The following is a 24,834-nucleotide window of genomic DNA, read 5'->3' as shown; positions in this document are numbered from 1 at the left end:
GTTTGGCTGTGACTATGGTTTATGATACACCCCTACTTCTGGCACCACACCCATCTTCAAACTCGGCCTTCATTTTGATCTCAAGCACAGGCCTGTGAAGTTTCATGAATGCTTGTGATGCTATTGTGTTGACAAAATCTGTCCACAAACAGACGTATACACACCTTGCAAAAATTGTCATCACTGCTTTTGTGATAGATCCCGCTATAATAGGCGTCTCCAGGAGCACATTTTGTGACACATGTATACGTACCAACAGAGAAAGAAATTAGGAAAATGCAGAAGGGTAATAGCAGCAGTGGACAGTTGATGAGACAAAAAGAAAGGGACAGAAACTGGAAAGATAATGAAAGAGGAGAGCAGAAATAAATGCTGTGCCAGTCACAATTATAAGCTGTCTAAATGAGTCTGCTCAGAGATGACATCGCCTCAAGGGGTCCTCTCTTCTGGAAAATGGAGATCTTGCTAACTGAAGATGGTTTGATCGAAAAGTGGTAATTAAGCAAATGCGAGTGTAAGGTTTTGATTGGAATGTATGTATCAAATAATAAAACTGTCCTCATTTCTTGTCTGCCTCTATCCTCCCCCTTCCTTCTCCTCCCCATTTATCTCTGCCTCCTCTGCCTCCCCTCTCCTGCCCTCCTTCCACCTCTCTCCTCCCTCCTGTAGCGGTCTGAACTTGGCGCCGGTGGCTCGACTGCGGAGCTCCTGGGAGAAATTGCCCAGCAAGTACGAGAAGCTGTTTGGAGACCTGCAGGACGTCTTCGACCCGTCTAGGAACATGGCCAAGTACCGCAACATCCTGAGCAGCCAGAGCATGCAGCCACCCATCATCCCACTGTTCCCAGTGGTCAAGAAGGATCTCACCTTCTTACATGAAGGTAGAAGGCTTTGTGGAGAGCCCAGAATTTCTCTTTTTTGTGTGTTACATTCTTAGATGTTGCAACTTTTCCTTTAATTGTCTAAAAACTAAAAAAATGAGGCCATTTCTGAAACTTGGGATGTCATTCTGTACAGTTTACTGTACCCTGCTTCCTCTGTGTTGGCCAAAGGGTCAATTTCATTTTCACTCAGGAGCTTTACTTCTGCTAAAGGCTTCCTCATTTGCCTTTTTTAAGATCACACTGACTCAGGTCAAAACTTCTCCTCAAAGCTTTTCTATTAAATGTACAGCCATGTTAGGAATAGAAAAGGAAGTTTCCCTAATTGTGCAAGTAGCTAAAAATTTTCAAATGGCCCAGCATGAAAGACAGACACCACTTTGATCTCCTAGAGGAATGACAAGACGGAGACCAGAACAAGGAGAAATTTACTTTGAAGATTTGACTTAGAAGTGTTGTAGCAATCTCGCAAACGTCCCAAAATATGAATCATTTATCTGCTTTTTAATTTTGACGGCTAACTTCACACTCACTCTTTGTGCATGTATTTGTGTCTTTGTGTGTTTCGTGCTCGTGTTTGTCCTGTCAGGCAATGACTCCAGTGTAGACGGCCTCGTGAACTTTGAGAAGCTGAGGATGATCGCTAAGGAGATCCGACACGTGGTGCGGTTGACCTCAGCCAACATGGACCCCGCCCTCATGTTCAGACAGAGGTTGGTTGTTTTTGATAGAAAGAGTCCTTTCAAAAACATTTATTCTCAAGATTTGGCAATTTTCCTTTAACTTGATGCTGTTGGGTTCAGTTTCACAGATACAGGTCACTTAAAATCCCCATGTGGAGCTTTAATTAGCTATATCACTAAAGTGTTTCATCCAAATATTCTCTTTAATGAAGCCATTAAAAAAAGGGAGAACTTCAGAGGCTAATGTCATGAAAATGTACATTTTTTAAATTTTTTTAAAAAAGAAAATGTTTTGGGAACAGGAGCCTGAGGAGAAATTTGTGGCTTAGAAATCATCAAAGGACTCGGTTAACAGTTAAAGAGACAGTTCTGATTGTTTGAAGTGGGGTTGTATGAGGTACTTATCCACAGTCGGTGTATTTCCTTTAGTCAGTTGCAGCCTCCATGCTCTGAGTCTGGAGAAGCAGCAGGAGTGTCAGTGTAGGAATCTAAGCTTAGTGTATTTTGGTCGTGTTTAGAAGGGAACCCTTGATTCGTTAAACTCTTGCACATGCATACTTGATTCAGCAATGGCAGAAATACTGGGTGACGCTCCCAGAGTTGAGTTTAAAGCAGCATATCGGCCCCCTTCCTAAAGTAAGCCACACACAGTGAAGAAACCGCACAGATAAATCACACGGTTATTTGCAAATATAGAGTTCTCTTCTAGACACAACCATGTATTTGCCACCTAAATCAATCAAAGTCAGTTTAAGTGTACACTATATTTGGAATATTTTCACCACTTTACCTTGCTGTCAGACAGCTTTTTCCGATGGGAAACCATCATTATATAAGCCAGCTCAACCAGACTCCTTTGGCCAAAAGTATAATTTTACCTCATAGAACACAGCAGCTAATCTGTTTGTGTTATTGTGTGACTTTAGTGTTTTAAAGAGTCACACAATAACACAACAAAGTAATCAGTCAAGGCTGGTTACTTGGTTATTTTGGAGATGGTGATATTTGACTTGCATAAGAGCAATTTTCTGTTGGAAAATGCTGTCTGACGACACAATGAAGCCATAAAAATATTCTAAATATAAAATACACTCCAAAGTAATGCTGGTTTTTGTGGTTGGGTCTTTTTTAGGTTGCGAAAATCTTTTCGCTGCTGACCCTGTCCACCGCAGTGCACTGCTTAGTTTCCTACATCAGCACTCCTGCTGCCTCAAAAATTAGCATGATAAGCTATATGACATCTAAAAATTCCCTCTAACAAAGCCAGTGAAACAGATCTTCAGTCGCTAATGTCAGGAAAATGTACATTTTGGAGCTTATTTAAAGAAAATATATTGGGTAAGAGAGCCAGAGGTGAATTCTGTTGCTCATAAATCACATGACCAAATAAACACTCCAGTCACTTTACTGTGAAGAAAGAAGTCAATCAACTCCCTTCAAATATGTATATCTTTGAAACTGACTCCTCCTGTTTCCCATCAGCCAAACCGCAGCAGAACTGTCACTTCTCAAAAAGAGGCATGAATGCAGAGAGTCCAGTGTAGCGAGGGGGATTACAGGTTTCAGAACAGACATCTTGTGAGCAAAAAGGGAACCACTACACACCATACCTCCACCAGCCAACCTGGATCCTTCACCAGCAGGATCAGGCTCACACTCGAGGTCTGGCTCGATCAATTCCCATTCACTCCCTGTCCGGTTCACGGCCCTTGTTTGTTCGATTGCATTCCTCTGCTGGAATGTAACGGTAGGAGGACACAAGGCACGGATCGACTGGGAGTGAGGAAGAATTGATGCCAACCGCAGTGTGTAGTTGGTATCACTCGGTTCGTGTGTGTTTATCACAGTCTGTCACTGCTGCGGTGCATGACTGCCCCCTGCAGACACTCCCTTCATACTACAAGCTCAAGATGTCAGAAAAGACTTTTACTTCAGACTTTTAAAAAAACCCCAAAAAGGTGACACAACGATCTGTTTACATAAGTGTGTGATGCACAAGGCCATGACACGCACTCTTCAGGTTGATATGGGGAGATGTCATATGTCTGGTGTCGTCCCATCTCCAGTCATTTCCTGTTTGTTTGTTGTGGCATGACCTCGACATAGTCTTGTCCACCCCGACCCCTGAACTTGTCTCTAAGTCACGCTTCAATCTTCACGCCTCTTGCTTGCAGGAAGAAGAGGTGGAAGAGTTTAGGGTAAGTTTGTCCTGGTACCGGTTTCATCCTGTTTCAGTCTGGACCAGCAGAACTTTAAATCCACCCTGCATCCCCCCACCACCATAAAGCTCTGCATGACCCCCCCGCCCCATCTTACTTTACCTGAGTGTACATGTGTGTCCGCCCGTGCTTGTGTGTGATTAACCCTTCCATTTGCAGTGGCCATTCACATGAACCATACTGAAGTCCATCATTGACCCATTAATTGTTTGTTCATAATATTGTGAGTCATATAGTAGCTTGAAATAAACCTTAATGTTAGTTTTAACCAAGAGAATCTAAACACTTTCACATATTTCTGATATTTACTGTAAATTCAAGTTCTAATTTATTGTCATTGATCAGCCTTTAAGGATACAGTTGAATGAAATGTGGGCCAAGGAGTAAAGAATGAGAACATATGACAACACAACTTAACAGAAAAAACAATCAACAAATAAGTCCCAGAGAGGCTGTGTGTGACTGCACATGATATAATCAATATTTATTATATTGCATTAAAATATATAAAGTAAAACAATCTCCAGGTCCCTTTAGTACCTTTTAAAGAGCATTAATCCTAACATCATCTCCACCAGCAGATGGAGCTCACATGGAATTGTAGATGTTAAGTTTTTCATATTTTCTGGGCACTTTGAGAACTTCTTATGCATGTTGGCTTAAAACTGGAGGCTCAAAGTTCATACTTGACCTTGGAAACAGTACTGGGAATAGGGATGGAAATCTAAAACCTTTGGAATGTTTTTTCCTCAGAGCTTATTAATTTATTTTATCAATGCTGTCATGTTTTTCTGACAGTTTTGCATTGCAAAACATTGACATCAAACTCCCACATCTACACTGCTGGAAACACGCAACAATGGGTCATTTTTCTACTTTGTTTACACAATGAGTTAAGATTCGGAGATAAAACGGGGGACTCCCTAAAAACTTGGTATTTCAATTGGCATGGTTTTGCAGGACGCAGCTTCAGCGAGCTCCATGCACCATCTCAGCCCGTGTTCTGAGAACATGCATACAATATAAGATCAGTTTATTTAATGTCAACTATGGAGACATACTTTTAAGCCAACATGCACAAGAAATCCTTGCTCAGAAAATCTACAATTCGATGCCAACTTAATGACTAAATCTGCTGATGAAGATGGTGCGTTGTGATCAAAAGCTCCTGAACATAACTAAATGGACCATTTGCGGAGATTGTGCTGTGAGTTTACAAAGTCAAGAATGAACTTTGACGCTCAGCTTAAAAACCCTGTATGGCAAACAAACCATGAGAAACATTTACAGATACTATTTGACTCTGGTTTGATGTTTGTTCATATCTGCATCCTGCCATAATATTCCCCATATCGAATCTTGTGCATCTTTTGTTTCCTAACCCTTTTTGCCTCCATCTGACAGAATGTGTTCTGTACTGTGATAGCATGGCACACGAGCGACAGCTGCCTCCCTCCCAGTTGCATGGTCCTGTTTTAAAATGCTCTGCTCCAACACAAAGACAGATGTTCAGATTATAGAAGAAGAGGTGTTGTGTTGTTGTTTGCTGTTGTTTTTGTTTTATTGGTGATTGGACTGATTGTTGTTTATTATTCTTTCCTTCCCTCTTTCAATCTGCCTTTTTGTTTTCTGTCTTTTTTACTTTCATGTGCATTTCTTATGTTCCCGTCTTCTTAATTTGTTTCCATGCCCTCATCTTTCTCAATTCTCCATCTTCTGCTCATCCATCAACATCCATCCATCTTTTACTCTGTTTACTTCATCCCGCTTTCATCCCACTTTGCCTTTCCTCCTTCCTCTTCCTCCCTCTCTCTCTTTTCCCCTCATCAGGTCTTTGAGTCAGGGCAGCACCAACTCCAACATGTTGGACGTGCAGGGCGGCGCCCATAAGAAGCGAGTACGTCGCAGCTCGCTCCTCAATGCCAAGAAGCTGTACGAAGACGCTCAGATGGCCAGAAAGGTGAAGCAGTATCTGTCCAACCTGACGGTGGAGACGGACGAGGAGAAGCACCAAATCATGTCCCTGCAGTGTGAGCCGTCCTACAGCACATGTGAGTTACTCAGAGACTGCTTTACTTTTTCATCACTATTTTAATTGTTGATACCTTTTCTGTGGCGAGCTTCTGAGTTAGAAACATATTTTTCTATAGCTGCGGTTACATGGACGATTTTTCTTCAACAAGATTAATTGAAATAAATTGAGAGATTAGAGATTCTAACTTAACTGTTGACAGGAAAAGGTGGCCTTTACATGCCGCAAAGCATTTAATCAGAATATAACTTTTTTGACACGTTCAAAGTGGTTCTACAGGCTGTGAAGCATCTAATCTGCCAGAAATATAACGGGTGAAAAAGAAGTGGTTCTACCTGTCAGTAAAATTTTCAAGATGGACCCATGTCATGTCGTGGGAGCAGTATTTGTGGGGAGTAAGCATAAGAGGACCTTCACAGCACATAAAGAAACTTGTTCATGTCACCTAATGTGAACCAAAGCGGAACCAAACCAAAGAGAAACAATCGGATTAAGGATTTACATGGTTATCAGGGACAAATGTGTTCCTATTGAACGGATTATCAAAGGTTTACAACCTCCGCTTTCAACTGTATTGCAAATTCCTTTAGTGTGGGCCAGATTGGAGGTGGTTACATGTGGCATTTTTATTTTGACTGGGCTGTTATTTCAACTCTTAGTGGAATATTAGTGTCCATGTAAACGCAGTTAATGCAAGTAACTAATCCTACCTGGTACACACATGAATATGTTAAAAGTACATATAGCATACTGCATAGATTTTTTGTTTTATTTCAAGCATTTTATATGTTTATGTATGTGCTTTATTTAGATGTTGACTGTTGGAAATGTATTGCTTGAAAAGGTGGAGGGTAAATATTTATTTAAGAAATACTAAAATGTGTATTTTAGTTCAGGAAGACTATAATTTAACCAGCTGATATCTGATCTGATGGTGCTGTGCTGTACACAGGTTAAATTTGTATTAGCTTGCACTGCCACCTAGTGTACATGCAGATGTCCTGCATAAAAGACAGGAATTAATCGATCACTCAGCAGATAGATACTGCAGTATGCATTTATTGTATCATCCAAAACCTCTTTATAACAAGACATGCACACCATAGTGTGAGATTTTAATCTCCAAGCATCCCTCCATCTTTGTAAATTGTGATAAAATGTTAAAAATGAAGGTAGGTAGATCTTCAAGGGGAGCACAAATTGAACAAAAAGCCTGGAAACGTGTGTCAGTTCACATCTGACACATCAAATGTTTTCTATGTAAACCTCTCCGTTCCTTATTATATTACTGTAATTTTCATTAGACAAAATGTGTATCCACTTTTAGAGGTGGTTCATTTTTGATAATGATATTTTCCAGCCTCTAACATAACTCACAGTGAATAGCTGAACTGAACTTCTTCAAGAAGTTTGACGTTTTGAAGTGATTTTGTTTTGTTTACACTTTTATTCGTCTTCTCCCCGTGGTCGTAGTGTCGAAGAATTTGAGTGAGAGACGATCCACCAAGTCGGACATGTCTCCGGTGTCTCTGCGGTCGGCTCTGCCCTCGGGGAAAACACAAAACAGGGTGTCACAAGTCCTTCAGGTCCAGGTCCCACTGAACCCTCTACGAAAGAAGAGCACTGCCAAGGACATCGGCACACCCAGTTAGTACACCTGCACTTTACGATATATCATCATATTCTTTAAGCTTATTAAGCTTACTTATTTATTCTTTCTTGTATTTAGAATTTCATTGTAATCATCCCGTCTTCTCTGTCCTTCTTCACTGATAAAACCTTGTGAAAGAAAACCTATCTTTCCCAGTTCTGTATTACTGCAGACGTATAACAGCCTCCCAGGATAAATAACTTCTGTAACCTGTTTCTTCTCCAGACTCCAACTCTCCCCAGGTGGTGAAGAAACCTCCAGTGAACTCATCAGAGGACTGGAGCACCAAGAGACCATCTGATGACACCGTCTCCACCATCTCCTCCCTTCACTCCAGCCCCACGGTGTCGCCGCAGGGCTCCCCACGCAAAGGTTTGCTACAGAAACTCTGCTTTTCACGCCGCATGCTTTTATCTAGAGAACGTTACATCGGGTGAAGATGAGTAGAGAAGAGTGAAGAAGAGTAGAATTAGTGAAACAGACGCCTCCAAGCACAGCTGAGTTACCCACAAACTTTGTATGTCTGTGGTGAAGTCAGTTTATGGTTCATTTCACACTTTTTGCCCCTTGAAAAGTTTAGACTTTGCACAGAAGATCTGTTTATGAAAAGGATCACTAGATGGACAGAGGTGGAATTTTTATTAAGAGTAATATGGTTTGTTTTTTACTTGAACCACAGTTATATCATGGTCCTCAAAGCCGCCAGACTCCATTTACGAATTTAGTCATTTTACCTCATTAAACAAACTTTGTTCAAATTCAACAGAAACAAAATAAAACGTTCTGTTCTTTCCACTTTTCTAGAAATCGCCAACTCTGCTTTGGTTGTAATGATTCTTTAATTCACCGAGTTAGATGCAAAAAGAAACAGCCATTATATCGCTCTCCTCAAAGCCCCCCCCCCCCCCCCCCAAAACATCAATAATGTGACACAACATATTGATTTAAAAATGATTTTATTGCTCCTCCAGAGTCTAGGATCACAACTGTGTCCATAGCAACAGTCTGTTCTTCATAGCAACAGTCTGCTATCAATAATAACAGACCTTAGGATGCTGTAATTGACCAATCAATATCTAGTATTTAACAAAGCTATGTAATGAAAAGCAAATAGTTGTTTGTTGATATATTAATCTTCAGAATTTCATGTAACCTTTAAATCTCCAACCGTCCTCATCTTTCAAGTTAAATAAAAAGCCCTTATTTTCATCTCTCTCTCTGCCTCTTCTTCCCCTTTGTTCAGTGGGAGGCGTGGTCAAGTCCCAGAACTCCAGCCAGATGAACTTGTCGGGATCTTCGTCGTCTCTGACCAGCGACGCCAGCACAAAGGCCGGCACTGTCAGCCTGCGCAGCTACGGCATAGGTGGGGCTCTCCTCCACAAGAGGATCCTTCTGATGACCAGGCAGCACAGCAGCGAGAGAAGCAGGGACAGAGAGAATGAGACAGAGGAGGACAAAGGAAGTGAAGGAGTGAAAGAGAAGATGATGCAGGAGGAGGCAGTTCAGAGAGGGAGATCCAAGCAGCAGCGTGCAGAGGCAGATTCAGGGCTGATGTTACAGATGGAAAGAGCAGGAAGGACAGAAACACGGGGGGTGCATCCCACGGCCCGCCCTGGGTCTCCTTACGGTCTACTAGGGTTGGGACCCATGACTCTGTCACCCCTCTCTCAGCCCCAGTTAATGAGCCCTAGACCCCCAGTGTCCCCCATCAAGACAAGGTTGATGTCACCATTAAGGATACTGAGGGAGAGGAGTCAGTCCAGGGAGAGGCCGATGGCAGTCAGGCCGCATTTGAACAGTGGGGAGGTTGTGTCCTCCTCACCTCAGGATGAGAGACAAGGACAGGCAGAACAGAGAGCCAGGAGGTCGGTCAGCCCCAACCCCTTCCTGTGGCTCTGCAGGGACAGACACACCAGGAGAGAGACTGTCTGACAGACAGAACTGACTCATCCACTTATCTGCTGAGTAAAAACAGCCAATTGGAGATAAAAATTGATGAAAAAATGAAGCTTAATGGTGTTTCAGGGAGAATTTTTGTAAGAGGTTGATGATTGGTTACCTTTAGAATCCATCTCAGATGATGAGCCTGTTAAAATGGTGCCACCACATTTCATTCTGGAAGCACAAAAGCAAGTGTTAGCGAGAGAAAAGTGTCTAATATCCACCATGAGTCACAGAAAGGTGACGTGAGAAATAGTTTTCACAGCGAACATTTCAAAGTAGATAACGAAAAAATGGATCTTGTTGAGGCAGTCATGACAAATGGAAAATCATTTCAGTTTGTTCTCTGAGTTCTTCCCAACATTTCTTTGTTTGTGGAAATAGTGTTGTGAATTTTTCTTTGTTGCAATGTCAACAAACAGCCAAATGTAGCGAAATATGTCACTGTCAGAGCACCTTAACTTTTTAATCTCAAAATGAAGGATGTTTTGTCACTATGGAACATTCTTCTGAGATCCATTTCTGAGATGCATTTTCACGAGAAAAAGATTCTTTTCTTGTCGATAAGTGACGGTGACTTTCTTCTGTGGTGTGCAGTATTCGATCACCATGTTCATGTAGTTTCCCTGCAGTCAGAAATGATTTGTTGCAGCACGTTTTTGTAATGTGAAGTCTAAACTGTGAAAGGAGAGAGTTGACGGAGGTTCTGCAAAAAAGGGCAGGACTTGCAGGATGGTTTCTGTTCATGTTTAACTTAACAATTCATGCACTTCCCCTTCACTGCACTTGACATACAGACGCTAACAAGTGTTATGGATTCTTACAGGATTAACAGTGTTATTTTTAACAATTTGATATTAAAAAAAGGACTCAGAAACTTCATATTGTCTCCCCGTATTCTTAGATCATTATCTTCCTGTCTTGAGTATCTGTCCTCTTCACTTTCCATCCTCGCCCTTCCCTTCACCATTTTGCTTTTCCTCCATTATTGTAATCTGCATTTTACTTCATGCTCTAATCTAAATGTCCTCAATGTTCCTCCAGGTTACACCCTCCTACCAGCCGGTAAAGCAGACAACCTGTCAGACTCGAGTCACAGTGAAATCTCCTCCCGCTCCAGTATCTGCTCGGTTGACTCCATGCCGGCTCCCGGGCCCGAAGAGCGGTGTAACAGCAGCAACAGGACCTGTACTACGACTACGGCCGCTAGTGCTACAACTACGACCACAACACCCGTTCCAGTTGCTGAGAGCACAGCAGCAATGCACGCACACTTAAATGCTGATTACAGCCAGCCCAGCACAAGGTAATATACTTCATTTCAATTAAATTTATCTAATCTGTCTGGTTAATTAGTGAATTTATGTTGAAAAGAGAGCATCAAACATCGAGTTAATTTCAGTTAAGTGCTTTTGATTTTCATAATGGGATCAACAGAAGAGTTTTTCTAAGCAGGAACAGTGGAGTTTTTCAAGTGTATAGGTTTTTTTTTGCAATGCCAAGACATAACAATAGACTGCTGACAAGGAAAGTTGTACTGTGACAGCAGGGCACAAAAGGAATGAAAGAAGAAGATCATTACTTATACATTCTCATATTCTAAATAATTCCATCCAAAGTCTGACTTGAACTTCACTCAAAGTTGCCTCTGAAACCCTAATTAAGTAGGTTTGCACCTCTTAACACATGACTGTTCAGACACATTCAGTCTTTGAGGATTTTTTTTGACCTTTGACCATCAGTTCATTTCTGAATCCAAGTGGACGTTTGTGCCAAGACTTAATGAAGACTTAAAAAACAAGTTGAAAGGTCACTCAACTCCACCTCTTTCGGCTAACTCAAGCAAATCCGGCAAAACTGCATGTGAGAAGTTTGCTTTTCTGCCAGAAAGCCTTTCACAAACACAGGACTGTCACCAAGGAATTCACTGTCCATGTTCTGCGTGAAACAAAAAGTCAGTTTATTATTTTAACCTAAACTATGGTCTTTCCCTATAACCCAACCAACCACAACCTCCTCACTACACAGACTTTGTTGCTCTTCTTCACCTGACTTCATAAAGGCTTTCTAGCAGAAAGCCCATAGGCAGACTTCTACCATAACACAAAAACTACAGATAGTAACAGTAACGTTTGCTGTCAGGTCTCGTCTTCATCCTGTTTGATGAACTTGCAAGCTCTAGTTCAATTTATGTTTCCTTCACTCAGTGTTCTCTCAATGTATCGGGTTCGCAAAATCCTTTTCTACTTCTTCAGCTGATGAAACCCGGTACTTGTAAGTGCAGCACTGCAGTATATATAATAACCTTTCTAGAATGCAAAGTGCCTTTCTGGACTGAAGTTAAATTACAAGAGGACCTGCAAGTTCACTGAAAAACAGTAGGTAACTGTTGCTGTGGTTACTGGGATGGGGGTCAAATCAAAGACATATGCGCTCCAGAAATCACTGATCAGCTCAGCAAAAATAATGTTTACACCCCATCTCTGGAGAAATAAATCTCGTCCGAATGGGGCTAAACTACTTTGACGACGTAAGATTTTAATGCTCAAAAACTACATGACTTGTCATGATGGATATTTATTTTAATCTTGTAAACATTTTTTACTTGTTTCACTGTTTATCAGGATCTCTGTTAGCTCATAACACCAAACCTCGGCGAGAAGTTAATTAATATGAGAGCAAATATTTATTTAATAGCCATGACTCATGCCTCGAACCACCAGGACACACAAACACTGAATCATCAGAAACCTTCCCGATGGCCAAGTGGAGCAAAAAGGCGCCGCACGTACCGATCTGCCACCTCGAGCCGCTCTTCCATTTCCTCTCCCAGCTGGATTCCAATTATGTCTTTCCCTCATTAAAACTCGGAGAACAGGAAGTCGTAAAGCACGGCAGGTTTTTATTAACATCCCACATTTACTGCCCTCCTCTCTCCTCCTCTTCTCCGTTAACAACGTATCACTTTTCACGCAGGCGGCTTTTTAATCTGCCCGAGTAAACAACACACCTTTTTTACTGTCTGCTGTTTGTTTATTGTTCCTACATGATCAGGCCATTCTCCCTCACAAAGTGGAGGCTATAAAATAATCTGTCTGCTTGTCTGATATTATATTACCTCCATATAACACCGGCCTGTTTTATGAAATATGGCTCTGTTTCATCGAGTGGCTTGTTTGTCCAGTAAAACAGCATCAGTGACTTAAACTGCTGCTCGAAGAAAGAAGAGACTTTTTAAAGCCAGATACAGTGATCTATCATGCAGGAAGTGCTGTCAACTGTTTGTTTTGTTGTTTTTGAGTGAAGATGAGACATAAACCTTCATGGCCGAACATTCACAGTAACCATATTTTGATGAAAGAAAAGGGAACATTTTAGAAATCTTTACGATAACTAATCTGGCAACATTTTGTTGAAAGTTGAAGATGATCTGTGTCACATTGAACTTTATCCTGTTCACATTTGTCTTCATTTGTTGCTGTTTTGACTCTCTGACCTGCGTGTCCTCCAGACAGCAGCTTTTTATAGTTATTGAACCTCCACCTTTGCCCTTGTTTCATTGTCGGTTCATTTCAGTATTACAGACTTACCCCCACCTTTACCAGCTCTCAAACAACAGTTTGCTGTGATCTTGTGCTTCAAACTTTTCACTTTCACTCTCTCTGGTTTTTTCTTTGATAGTTATAGGCTTTGCCTCTTGTACTCTCAGCAAGTACTCTTATGAAACAAGTGTCTGGTACGGATAATATTCTCTTTATGAGTAAAATGTGTCCACATCCATACTCGTGATGCAGGAAAATCGTCATTGAGTAGCTAATACTGAGTGTGTTGTGTTCATTGATTCACTGAAAATTTTACACATATAAAAGACTTAATCTGTAATAATTCTATTACTCTTTTGATAAAAAACAAAACAAAAACAAAAACTCAATTCTGAGGCTGTTATGCAAATATTATGTAAACAATATGTAGAATGTAATATGTACAATGAAATGTTTGGGTTTGTGATGATTAACACCATTTGTGTTCTTTTTAGACCATTTGGGTTTTTTTGCACTTTTAAATACAAAAATATAGTTCACCCAAAAATGAAAATTCAGTCATTATCTACTCATTCTGATGCCGATTGATGGTAGGACTTAGTTTTTTAGTCCACAAAACACTGCTGGACTTTCACAGGAAAACAGCGTTGCAGAATGAGTGACCAGTGAATGGTGATCAGTTTTCAAATGGAAAAAACGCCCTGCCCAAAGTATGAAAGTCAACTTCGAGGGCCAACTACAAGAAAAAAATATATGGAATGTCAGAAATCCAAAAAAGTAACTTGTTTCAGTTTGGGTCAGACATGTTCTGTACCAAATTTGGTGATGATTGCCCTAAACTGGTTTGAGGTGTAGTGAGGAAACAGATCCAAACTGGCAGGAAATCAATCTAGACACAAGTGGGTGTGACTTAATATGTAGCTTCATCCAAGAATTTTGACTGAGGGTTCAAACGTTACAGACCAAAACATAAATGTTGTGGTTACAAAGCCACAAAAATTGTGCCAAATTCAACTCTGCTCTCCTTCCGGTCCTCAACAATGCAGGTGTGAAGTTGATCAGACGAACAGCTGTCTAGACAATTGAAGAATATACACACATACAGATATTTCTTCTTATATCACTAAATGAAATTTGTGTAGGAATCCACAAACCTGATCAAATTAAAGATGTAACACTGATTGTTTATTTGTTTCTTCACAGAGGACGGCTCACATTAATTAACACTAAAAGCATCTAAGTAAATTAAAATGCTGCTGTATATTTTCATCTCTTAATTCTTTCACTCTGTCTCTTTGATCCCCAGTAGTTCCTCAGCTCGAGGATACGTAACGCGAGCCTCCACCTTCACCTCCTCCACCTCGACGGAGGAGCTGACCCAGGACCACACCTCTCTGGACTCGGTGGCGGACAGCGGCCGCGGCAGCTGGACATCCTGCTCCTCCAACTCCCACGACTCCTTCCAGAGCCTCCCCACCTCCTCCTGCCGGCCCTGGGACCACGGCATCCACGGGCACCCGCTCGCCCTCCCGCACACGCACCTAGGCGCCTTCAAGCACACGCAGCTGGCCGGGCCCATAGCGGAGATCGAGGCCGCCACTCAGGCGTGGGCGAACGAGGACGCCGCCGCCAAGCAGCACTCCAGAAACTCCAGCTCGGATCTGTCCAATCAGTCGAGGCAGAGCTGGGCGTCGTCCAGCTCACTGTCGGACACCTACGAGGGGAATTACGGGACGATAAAGCGGCGAAACACCTCGGAGCACCCCTCCTCTCCAACCAACGAGGAAGGAGGGCAAAGCACAGACCCCGTCTACAAAACGGTGACGTCAAGCACAGAGAAGGGCCTGATAGGTGAGGGCTCGGGGTGCGAGTTTGATTCCCTGTGAACACAGAGCGACAGTGGTCAGCTCTGTCGCTACGTGTGTGGGCGTCTGCTGAGGGGTGTGTGGGTGTCTGGATAGTTACAGTAGAAAACAGTCTTCCCCATTAAACAGTACATTAACTTAAATCTGCTGTTTTAGGTGAATTACTGCAGCTTTCTTACAGCCCAGTGAACAGCTGGCAAATGTTTGTATTCCTTCCATCCTGGGCTAAGATCCCAGACAGACCTCATTCTTGTCGCTGTTGGCTCCACATCTGACAGGAGTTATGGAGCGTCCTCATCAACCAGGGTGTAAATTTGACTTTTACAGTAGAACCCCAGCTGTAAAAAACTATGAGGCAGTTTGCTACTTTTATGAGGATAACACAACTTCTTTTAGAGAATTCAACTTTCTCTATTAATGTTTCCCGTGTTAGAAATGTTATGTGCCAGGACGCTGTTTTGGAAAGAAAGCCACATTTTGAAGATGATTAAAAGATGCTGCTTGGGAACCTGTGAAAGCGACATAAATGTATATAGTCACACCTTAAGTTAGCTAATGCTAGCAAAATGCCTGCTGACTGTCCAGTTTATGATTGATGTAGATCAGTGATTAGTCAGTCAGCACAGAGCAAAACTTCATGAATTAATGTAGTTATTAAAACCCAAACCACCATGTAATCCTAAACCTACCTAAGGTCATGGTCCCTTGATGTAGGTTAGCTAGCATTTTACTAACATTAGCTAACTCAAGATGTGACTATATGTCGCTTTTAGAGGTACCCTTAGCATCATCTTTTAACCATCTTCAAAATTTGGTTTTCTTGTCAACAGAGAGTAGCCTAGCACGTAGCATAAGTACAGGAAAGAGGAAAACAGGAAGTTGACCGAGGCTCCAAAGTTAGCAGTAGGGTCAGTAAGTCCATTAAGCTGTTAGAAGATCACCAGAAAAAGTGACAAAAATTTTGATAATCGATCAATCGTTTAAGTCTGTCATTTTGTGTTTCTAGCATCTCACTTAGAAATTCAACAATCCTTAGGTTTTGGACTGTTGGTCAGACAAAACAAGCGATCAGAAGTCATCACTTTGGGCTCCAGGGAAATTATGATGCGCACTATTTTCACTCTTTTCTGAACTAAACGATTAATCGATTGATCTGGTAAATAATTAGATTATTAAATGATGAAAGTAATTGTCAGTTGCAGCTGTAGTTCTGTCTGTATGCGCTGCAGCCATCCATCTCATCGGTTATATTTTTCTTTTAATTTTGAACACGTTTTGATGCATGTATAGTTGTATATCGTGTTTGTGAAACATCACATTGATTTGATTTTTCCATTATTTTCCTTTGTTTCTCCCCACTCCTCACACACCTCCTCCTTCACCCCCGTCACTCCTCATCCCTCACTCCCCTCCTCCTTCGCTCCATCCCTCCTTTCTTTTGATCTCCACCTCCATCCAGTGTACTGTGTCACCTCCCCCGTCAAGGATGAGCGTTACCGAGCTCCCCCTCCCACCCCTCCAGGCTACCAGGGTCTGGCTCTGGGGGATCTCGGCCTCACAGACGGAGTAGTATGTGGTCCAGGAGGAGGTCTGCCCCCCAGGCCTCCTCACCTCAGACCTCCGGACTACAGCGTGGCCCTGCAGAGGAGCAAACTGCTGCAGAGCCCCGGAGCGGCCGGCGGGCTAGCTGAGGCGCGGAGGCTGGCCGCTAACCATCACCTCCACCACCAAGAGGCCCGGACGGCCGGCTCCACACAGGGCCACTCCAGACCTCCCAGCATCTGCCTCCCACCGCAGGAACTGGCTGACAGTGAGGATGGTACGTCACGCAGGATGGAGAAATGATAAAGCAGAGCTCTGAATTTCATAGTTTATCGTTAAGTTTGACTTTAAAAGAGTTAATCACAAGTATGTAAACAAACTACTGGTTCTCCTGTTTAAATAATGCAGGTATCTACTAAACTGTCATTTATTGCATAGTTTATTTACATGACAGGTTGCAGGTTGCGGGTTACATCAAACAAACTAGTCACCTCAATAAGGACTAATTCATATCAGGAGTTTCACGCTACGTGCTAATTTTGTTTCTGAGGTCTCAAAACCTTCATCAACACACCCCTTAAAAGACCAGTGTGTCGGATTTAGTGACATCTAGTGGTGAGAATCTCATCTCTTCTCCCACTTACGATGAAGCATTTCCAAGAAATTATGGTGGTTATACACTGAACCTTTAAAGTTTGACCTGCTTTGAGATCGTAACTTCTTGTATAGTGCTGCTAAGGTTAATTCTATACAAAATCCCCAGTTTTTTCATATTTATTTGTCAAAAAATTTGGCCTGGGAACCAGACGGATCTGCCAAACTCATGTTTTCTTTGGCTCAGGCAGATAATTATGATCATATTAATTATAATAATAATAATGATAATTCACATTCACAAAGAAATGCGTTCCTTCTGCAATAACTCTTTGGGGTTTTTTGGACATTATTAAAGGGATTCTGATGCATAAGTGTTCATCAGCTGCTCGCTCGTGTTTTCTCCTCAGTTTTCACTTACCACCACCTTACCATGAGATTTCCTGAGCTGCGCTCCTCACAAGAGAAAGATGTGTATGAAGACATAAAATCTATTGTAAATCAGTTTTCAATTAGTTTTCTATTTAAAAAAGCCTTAAGACAGGCATCGGCATGTTATTTATAAAATGCTTTTGCATCCAATTTTGAGCATTATATATTGTATGTTATCTACGTACAAGCAAAAAAGAGGCTGTTAAGTCATTTCTATGGAGTGTCAGTCAGCACCACCAGACCTGCAGCAAACACTGTCACTCCTGCTTGTAGTAGCAGCCGCCACTGCAGCGAGGAAGCTCGTCATGTCACAACGGGACAATTTTAGCAAAAACTTAAGGAATTTCAGTAGGCAGTTCATCCTGTTCATTATCTGTGGTGAGGTTACAGTAATTTTTTTAATGTTATCAGGCATTATTGTTGTATATTGTTGGGAAGTACTGAAAATTATTGATGTGATGATAAATAATTAGACTTTCGTAAGGAGGCACTTTCCCAGTGTTTTGTTTATGGTGCTGAACGTTTCCTACTTTAGCTGATATGATGGAGAAACAGATATTAAATTACATTCTGGGTGGTTTTAGAAATGACTTTGTGAACCCTGAAGAAATCCTGTACAGTGTTTTAAATTTAGGGCGTATAAACCTGCTAAACACCGTCCTCTCTTCTCTTCTCCAGATGAACAAGTGTCGGCGGTGTAAAGACGACGACGTCACACGCTCTCATGCACACACACGTTCTCACACACGGACCAAGTCGTGTTGATCAGGCTTCGGACTAAACTAGCAGCCTGCCGTCACCACGGATCAGAGCACATTCTCCAAACTCCTGCCCACAAACCTGTGTGACATCACCACGGACCATAATGCACCTGCGGACCAGAGCAGGACTTGTACAATCATCTCTTTTTAAACCCATTTCACAAAGAAAAGAAAGATTTTAGATACTTTTTAACATAAACTCTTGAATAAAGCAGAACAAGGCGGTGTGGCGGAGTCTCATCGTCGTACGGACTTAAAAAAAACAAAACAAGGACAAATAAAAGAAGGAAAGAGGACAATTCAGTCATGAGAAAAAGAAGTCGGCCTCCTTGGAAACAGACCACCATGTACCTCCATTTTGCGCTCCAAGCTCTCTTGTCTAAAGGTGTTTCATGTTGTTTTTACTGTTTTAACATGTTGTACAGCGATTCTTTTCTTTTATAAACTGATTTTTTTTCCTCTTTTGATTTACATCTCTGAGCTTTGCCATGTTTTTTATGTGAGGATTGTGTGGAGGAGCAGACAAAGGGATAGAAAGCTGCAGTCAGCTCAAAAGAACATGAATGTAATTGAGTAAGAAACAAGGAAAAATTATTTTTTTTAGACTTTTTTTAGGGGTTATAAAGGGCCTCTATCAAACCCTGGCACTGATGATGTAAATTTGCATAAATGACATCAGTCCCCCCACAAATGCACACAAAACAGCTACAAAACCAACGTTATTGATCCCAATAATTACACTTTTAACTGTAAATGAGGTCAGGAAAGCCCTCGACATATTTTTCACTCCTCTTTCTGAAAGAGAATTTAAACGGAGAAGTAACAGAGAGCACGTTTTGTTGAGCTTTACAGAAAAAAAACAAAAAACAAAAATCATCTCTCAGGCAGTTCTGTGTCTTCGTGTCACGCTCTCCGCCACCCCAGCAGCCACCTCTCTTATTGCTCGTTCAGTCTGACGCGAGGTACTTTAGCGGCATGCTGCCTCCTGGATGTTCTATAAAAACTGTATTATAACTCGTTTTTAATGAGCTGAAGAACAAATGCCTCGCTGCTTCCTGTAGAGTAAAGCGCGTGTCGTTATTCTATCGCAGCAGTTGTAATAAAACGATAAATTAGCACCGTGTGTGGCCACACAACGTGCATGCAGACACACATAAAGACAAAGGACAGTGTTTACACCGACGCTTACACGTTTTGTTTACAGTGTTTATTAGACTAGTCGTGTATTGAATTACAAGCTGAGATGTTAAAGTATAATTCTCCAGGTTCATTTGACCTTGTAAATTTGTTTATAACGCAGCAGGAATATGAGATGCAGCATAAACTTTGACTATGTGCTCACTGTGTACCTCGCATATCGTTTTTTTTTGCTTCTTATTTAAAAAGCAACAAAAACAAGTCAACAGATGATGTATTTTAACGCCTGGCTCGCATCTCCATTCCATGTTCATAGTACATTTTGTAGAATATTTAAAGGATTTGCTTGAAAAATTGTTTATTTGTATTGAAAACGGAAGCAAATTTGTACATTCTGAAATTGTTTTTAATTGTGTTTATCTGCAGTGCAGCAGGGGTGTAACTGGAATTCTTCTTCTGCTTTCTGTCTCGCGCTCTGTGATGCTTCTTTCGTATTTGTTTTGCCACACAAAGACTTGAAATGATTGATGCTAATATATACATGGCATATATATGAATTTATACATATATATTTTTGTTGTTTCTTTGGCATAAATTAATGTATAGATGAGAGAAGAGAGTCCTCTATAGAGGCTATTTTTGAATATTTTGTTATAAGAAATAATCAAAGGTTGTGATCGCCCTGCTTCTGTCTGCGGGCAGGAGTCTTTTAAGGAATTAGTTCTTGTCGTTTTGTTTTCTCCCCTCACACTCTGTTGTTGGTGCCATTTCTGCTCTGTCTGTAGTCGTAATTGCTGCTGTGTTTTGGGATATGACTGCGTGCGTGTGTGTGTGTGTGTGTTGTGGAATTTATTTTTGCGAGGTTGGGATCAGCATAGCGTTTTTGATGCAGTCTGAGCTTACAGCACATAAAGAAAGGCTCAGAAGTCATTTTCAATAAAAGCCCCGCTTAGTTTACAGCTCTGATCGCTCCTGCCTGCAGAAAGGTTGAGCCCTAGTGGATCCCGTTGCCGTCGGTTTCACGGCACAAGGCGAGTTATTCAAACTCCGGATGGATCAGTTTGAATGGAACACAACACGTCATGATGCCATGTCTGGTATCGTCTTGCCGTCTGTCTCGCAGCCCGGTCAGCTCAGCAGGACTTAAAATTTTAAGACTCTGTTGCACTAACAAGGATTAATCTTTAAATTTGGTTGCACCAAACTTTTAAACTACTTTGGAATTAAGAGAGATTAAATTGAAGCCTCTAAATATTAATTGGGTCAACATGTCTTTCTGTAAGGAGGAGAGATTCAAGTTTCTCTGCTAAGCCATCAAGAGGAGGCTAACTAGATTAACTTTTTAACTAGTTAGCAAACAATGTAATATGTTTTTAACTTTTTAGATAGTAAACAATCTAAGAAGTTGTTAAGGAATGCAAAGCTAAGTTAGTTTTGCCCCTTACTAGGTTCAGCACTCAAATTTATTTTTTATTTATCTAATTTTAGGCAACCGAGCTTGACCGTATTGATTCAACGCTATTCAGTTTACAGAAATAAACCTGGATTTACTAAATGGATTAGTTTTCAAATTATGCAGCTAAATTTACTCAATTTAAACCAAATTTTGAGAACTAGTCTCAGACTTGTTTAATCCTTGGTGATGCAACCCAGTCTAAACTTTTCTCCTGATGGATTTCACTGTGTCCACTGTGACCCTCACTTTAGTCCCCTTTTTTCCTTCTTAATAGTAGAAACTTTAAAACAGACTGAGAGTCAGAAACTGACAATTCCTTTTTTTTTTTTTTTTTGCACAACTGTATTCCTCAGATGTTAACCATAAATCAGTATTAATCCTCTGCATGGATGATTTAGAAAATAGCAGCCTATAAGAGCTGTGCCCAGATGTTGTGAATGGCAATGGATCTTATCTAGAAGTTAGAGAAAATGCTTTATATTTTACCTGCTTTCAAATGTTGGATTGAGAGCTTGCAACAGTTTTTTTTTCCGTAAAATTATTGTACAGAAAATTAGAATGAAACTCATAACTCTCAGCACAGAGTTAAGAGATTGTTTGGCTCCTCACGTGAGCTCTAGAAGCACTCCAACACAAGATGCTCCATTTTTATTGTCTTTATTTAGTTTTAGCTTTTCTTTGAGGGCTAAATTTCATTTAGCAGCACCCCCCTCCTCACCTACTCTGCGCACATTAGGTTTGTTTTCCACGGAGGATCTGGCAGTGAGTAGCTCTTGGCACTGTGAACACAACATGTCAGTGTTTTTAACAATATTAAACTGGAGAGGATGAACGTCACCTCTCTCGCAGCTTGATGAAACAATCTGGCTGATTGTAATTTAGCCCCCCCCCCTCCCTCGTGTCCTGCCATGTTACCTGGAATGCAATAAGAGAGATGTGAATGTGTTTTATGTAGACATCTTTTGGCATTACAGCAGAAATGCACAACAATAAGCTTCAATGTGGTGAGTGTGCTGCACAATCTGTACAAAGAGGTATTAACTTGGTCTGTGGCTTACAGTTTGCTTTCGTCTCACACTTCTCATAGCTGTTGTAACTTATGTCTTTTAGAAAGACAACATGATTTTGCTCGTACGCTTTTTATGTATTTTTTACGAGTGATTGTAAATAGTTGTTATATTTTTGTTTAAGAGAATGTTTAAAAAGGAAAAAATACCTTTTATTTCTCCAAGTCTACTGATATGAATTTGGACAATGAATAAAATGTTAAGCAGAAATGATTTTGTGTCTTTATTCGTGGTTCATACTTGCGTATTAACAAACCTGAGGGTATTTAATTTAGACTTCTCTCTAATCTTTTCTAATCTTTTAGCTTTTGAATTGTTAAACACAAGAAACTTTTACCTCTCCAGGCCTCTAAAACAATAATAAGTTCGACACTTTGGTCTGGACTGAAATGTCTCAACAACCATCAGATCGATTACCATGAAACATTTTTTTTTATCATACTGACTCTGGTGATCTTACTTTTCTTCGAGCGCCAACCCGAGGTTGACATTTGTGATTTGGAGTGAAATGTCTCGGCATTCATTTCTCCCACAGGATGAACTGCAGTAACTATGGTGATCGCTGAAATGACCGTTGTGTCGCATTTAGTAGCAAAAACAACTTGATTCTTTATGTGATTATACTCTAATGAAATAAGTAGACTTGCACCCATTTCAACTTTCTTAGCCGATTCCGATTTCCGATTATTGAGGGGTCTGACCTACCGATTCCGATTTTGGCCGGTTCCGATTTTCAGTCTTTCTAAGAACTGTAATTGACAGCATTCACAAACATTTTTGCAACTTTTCTTGTAAATATGTTCATAATAAGACACTGACTATTAAATATTCATTTAATACTTTCTCCAAAATCATCCAGATTACAACCAGGCCTTGTTATAATTTTATATTAAGATTATGAATTGGGTTAACGTGATCTCGCGATATCATCTCGCGGGATTTCGTGGGACGCGTTTTCACGTGATCTTTTGTGGAAGCGGATATAAACAAACCGGAGACTAACGCGGTGCAACAGTTTGAAGTAAAACTTTGCCGTGAGAAAAACAAACACAGAAGTTAAACGTGTCTGGATGAGAAAATGTTTGAGGAGACACATCAACACAGGTTGTTTATTCTTCAGCCAGAACAGGAGGTGAGATTTTAACTGTCCCTCTGTGAACAGCAGTCTGCTGCTAGCTTGCTAGCATTAGCCTGAAGTGCGAGAGAGTTTACGGCTGTTTTGCGACATTGTCAGCTGCTCTGTTTCGTTGTAGACTGTCTGTCTTCTCTTTATCTTGTTCTTGGAATCTGTCGCTGACACCATCTTCAAGCAGACGTGTGTCTGAGTGTGTAGCTGTTATCAGCGCTGTGTTGACGTCACGGTCAGTTTGTCTGCTGCGCGCATGACGTGACCATCGTGCAGAACATGTGTGTGACAATGACGGGCACAGAACCGGATTTGTGACGCTGACCGGCCGGTCACCGGTCAAGGCCAGTCACGTGAAAACCGGCCCGATTCCGAGCACTGCCGATTAATCGGTGCAAGTCTAGAAATAAGTATTACATCTCTAACATATTCTGCCAGTAGATCTTGGTAAATCTTAGGTTTTCATCTATATAAGCAGGTCAAAATTTCAGTTTGTCCAATACTTTGGATTTTGCCCCCCATGATGGTACCTCCCATGTTTGCAAAAATGCTGCAAAAGTGCCTTCTTGGATGCCCCTCTAGTTGACAAATCATGATAAAGTCCCCTCTTCAGTACCCATCCAGTGGACGAAACATGTTTCAAACTATTTCACCATAAATGCATCACGACTTTCTCTGTACTGGTGCCCCACCAGCACTGGCAATATGTTTTGTGTATGTAGAAAACACTTGGTAAAAGGATAAATATGTAATATTTTTATTGTACTAAATTTGTGAGGTTTTTTTTTTCAATACTGCTTTTAAATAAAAAAGTATAAAAGTCAAGAATAAAGTCAAACTTTCAGAATAATTGTCAGACGTGGAAGTGTTTCTTTTCATTTTGAGAATGAAGTTGAAATACCAAGATGAAAAAAAAAACTTCCTCTTCTGGTTTATTTTTTCTTGTGTCTGGCAATTTAAAAAATCTTCCTGTCCTCATTTTCTCCCCTTTGTGCCGGGTTCTCGTGGTCTTACATTAAACACTGAAAAAGGACAAATTCACTTTTAACCTTAACCAAGAAAAGAGTAAACACGGAGCAAACGCTGCTCCACAAACCATAAAGATTAGAAACTGCTGTTCTTATCTCCTCAAGACCTCTCAGTAAAGGCAGCCACTGGTCCCTAAAACACCATCTGCTCAGTGCAGCTTGCAGATTTAATTCTTCTTCTTCCAGGGAAAGTCTTCAGGCCATCCTGTGGTTTAACAACAGAAGTAAAGTTACAGGGCAACATACAGAAGTTAAAACCAGACTAAATATGGTAGAAAAGTTAACATTCTTAAATGTCTTTGTTTCATACTGTACAGAATATAAACAACTATGAATATAAAGTACATTTTAAATACATTTATACATTGAAATTCATTATAAACAACTTTCAGCCAGATTTATCACAGTTTGAAACTAGATGTCTTGCTGTTTTTTGGAGCTTTTATGACCTCTTTGTCACCATTTAGTCAAGACAAACACAGCCAGTGGTTTTGGTGTCATCTCCACTTTCTGATACTTTTCACCTGTAAGTCTTCATACAGTTTCGTTCTCGCCGTCTCTCCACCTTCTGCTGCGTTCAGCTCTGTGTTAGATCTGATCAGCGCCACGCTGTGTTCAAGGTCAGGTTCCTTTTATTACTCATTAAAGGTTTACTGTCACGCAGAGAGGCAGGAAGTCGTGCTGGCTGCTCCGTCGATGTGTGTATGAGAGGAAGAATACACCAGTCTGTCTACAGCTATATGGTGCATGAGTTCAAGCTGAACAGATAACAAAAACCACATCTTTTTTCATGATGACGGGCTTTTCAGTGTCATCGTCAGCAGGTTGTAAACACCAGGAGTTTCTAAGTGTTCAGTTTATTTTGTTAAGACTTTTC

The 24,834-nt window shown here is 41.0% G+C and overlaps 1 protein-coding gene across 7 annotated transcripts in view; it reads left to right on the top strand.

Moving 5' to 3' along the window:
* rapgef6 (Rap guanine nucleotide exchange factor (GEF) 6) overlaps nucleotides 1–20,538 on the top strand; it is a 147,089-nt gene extending 126,551 nt beyond the window's left edge. For 4 of the 7 annotated variants that reach the window (XM_084729940.1, XM_084729935.1, XM_084729937.1 and 1 more), the window contains 11 exons: nucleotides 670–881; nucleotides 1,471–1,594; nucleotides 3,739–3,762; nucleotides 5,614–5,834; nucleotides 7,289–7,462; nucleotides 7,692–7,838; nucleotides 8,710–8,829; nucleotides 10,452–10,713; nucleotides 14,256–14,800; nucleotides 16,274–16,633; nucleotides 18,061–20,538. In XM_084729940.1, the coding sequence (XP_084586066.1) occupies nucleotides 670–881; nucleotides 1,471–1,594; nucleotides 3,739–3,762; nucleotides 5,614–5,834; nucleotides 7,289–7,462; nucleotides 7,692–7,838; nucleotides 8,710–8,829; nucleotides 10,452–10,713; nucleotides 14,256–14,800; nucleotides 16,274–16,633; nucleotides 18,061–18,083 (2,212 nt within the window). In that variant the 3' untranslated portion in view covers nucleotides 18,084–20,538. The remainder of the gene's footprint in view (nucleotides 1–669; nucleotides 882–1,470; nucleotides 1,595–3,738; nucleotides 3,763–5,613; nucleotides 5,835–7,288; nucleotides 7,463–7,691; nucleotides 7,839–8,709; nucleotides 8,830–10,451; nucleotides 10,714–14,255; nucleotides 14,801–16,273; nucleotides 16,634–18,060) is intronic. The other 3 variants (XM_084729936.1, XM_084729938.1, XM_084729939.1) reach the window with 2 other exon arrangements.
* The last annotated feature ends 4,296 nt before the right edge of the window (nucleotides 20,539–24,834 follow it).

This window comes from Lutjanus erythropterus, chromosome 11 (genome assembly GCF_056507025.1).
Source record: "Lutjanus erythropterus isolate fLutEry1 chromosome 11, fLutEry1.hap2, whole genome shotgun sequence".
NCBI lineage: Eukaryota > Metazoa > Chordata > Actinopteri > Lutjaniformes > Lutjanidae > Lutjanus > Lutjanus erythropterus.
Note: the sequence above shows the minus strand (reverse complement) of the source record. Positions and strands in the feature narration are given on the sequence as shown.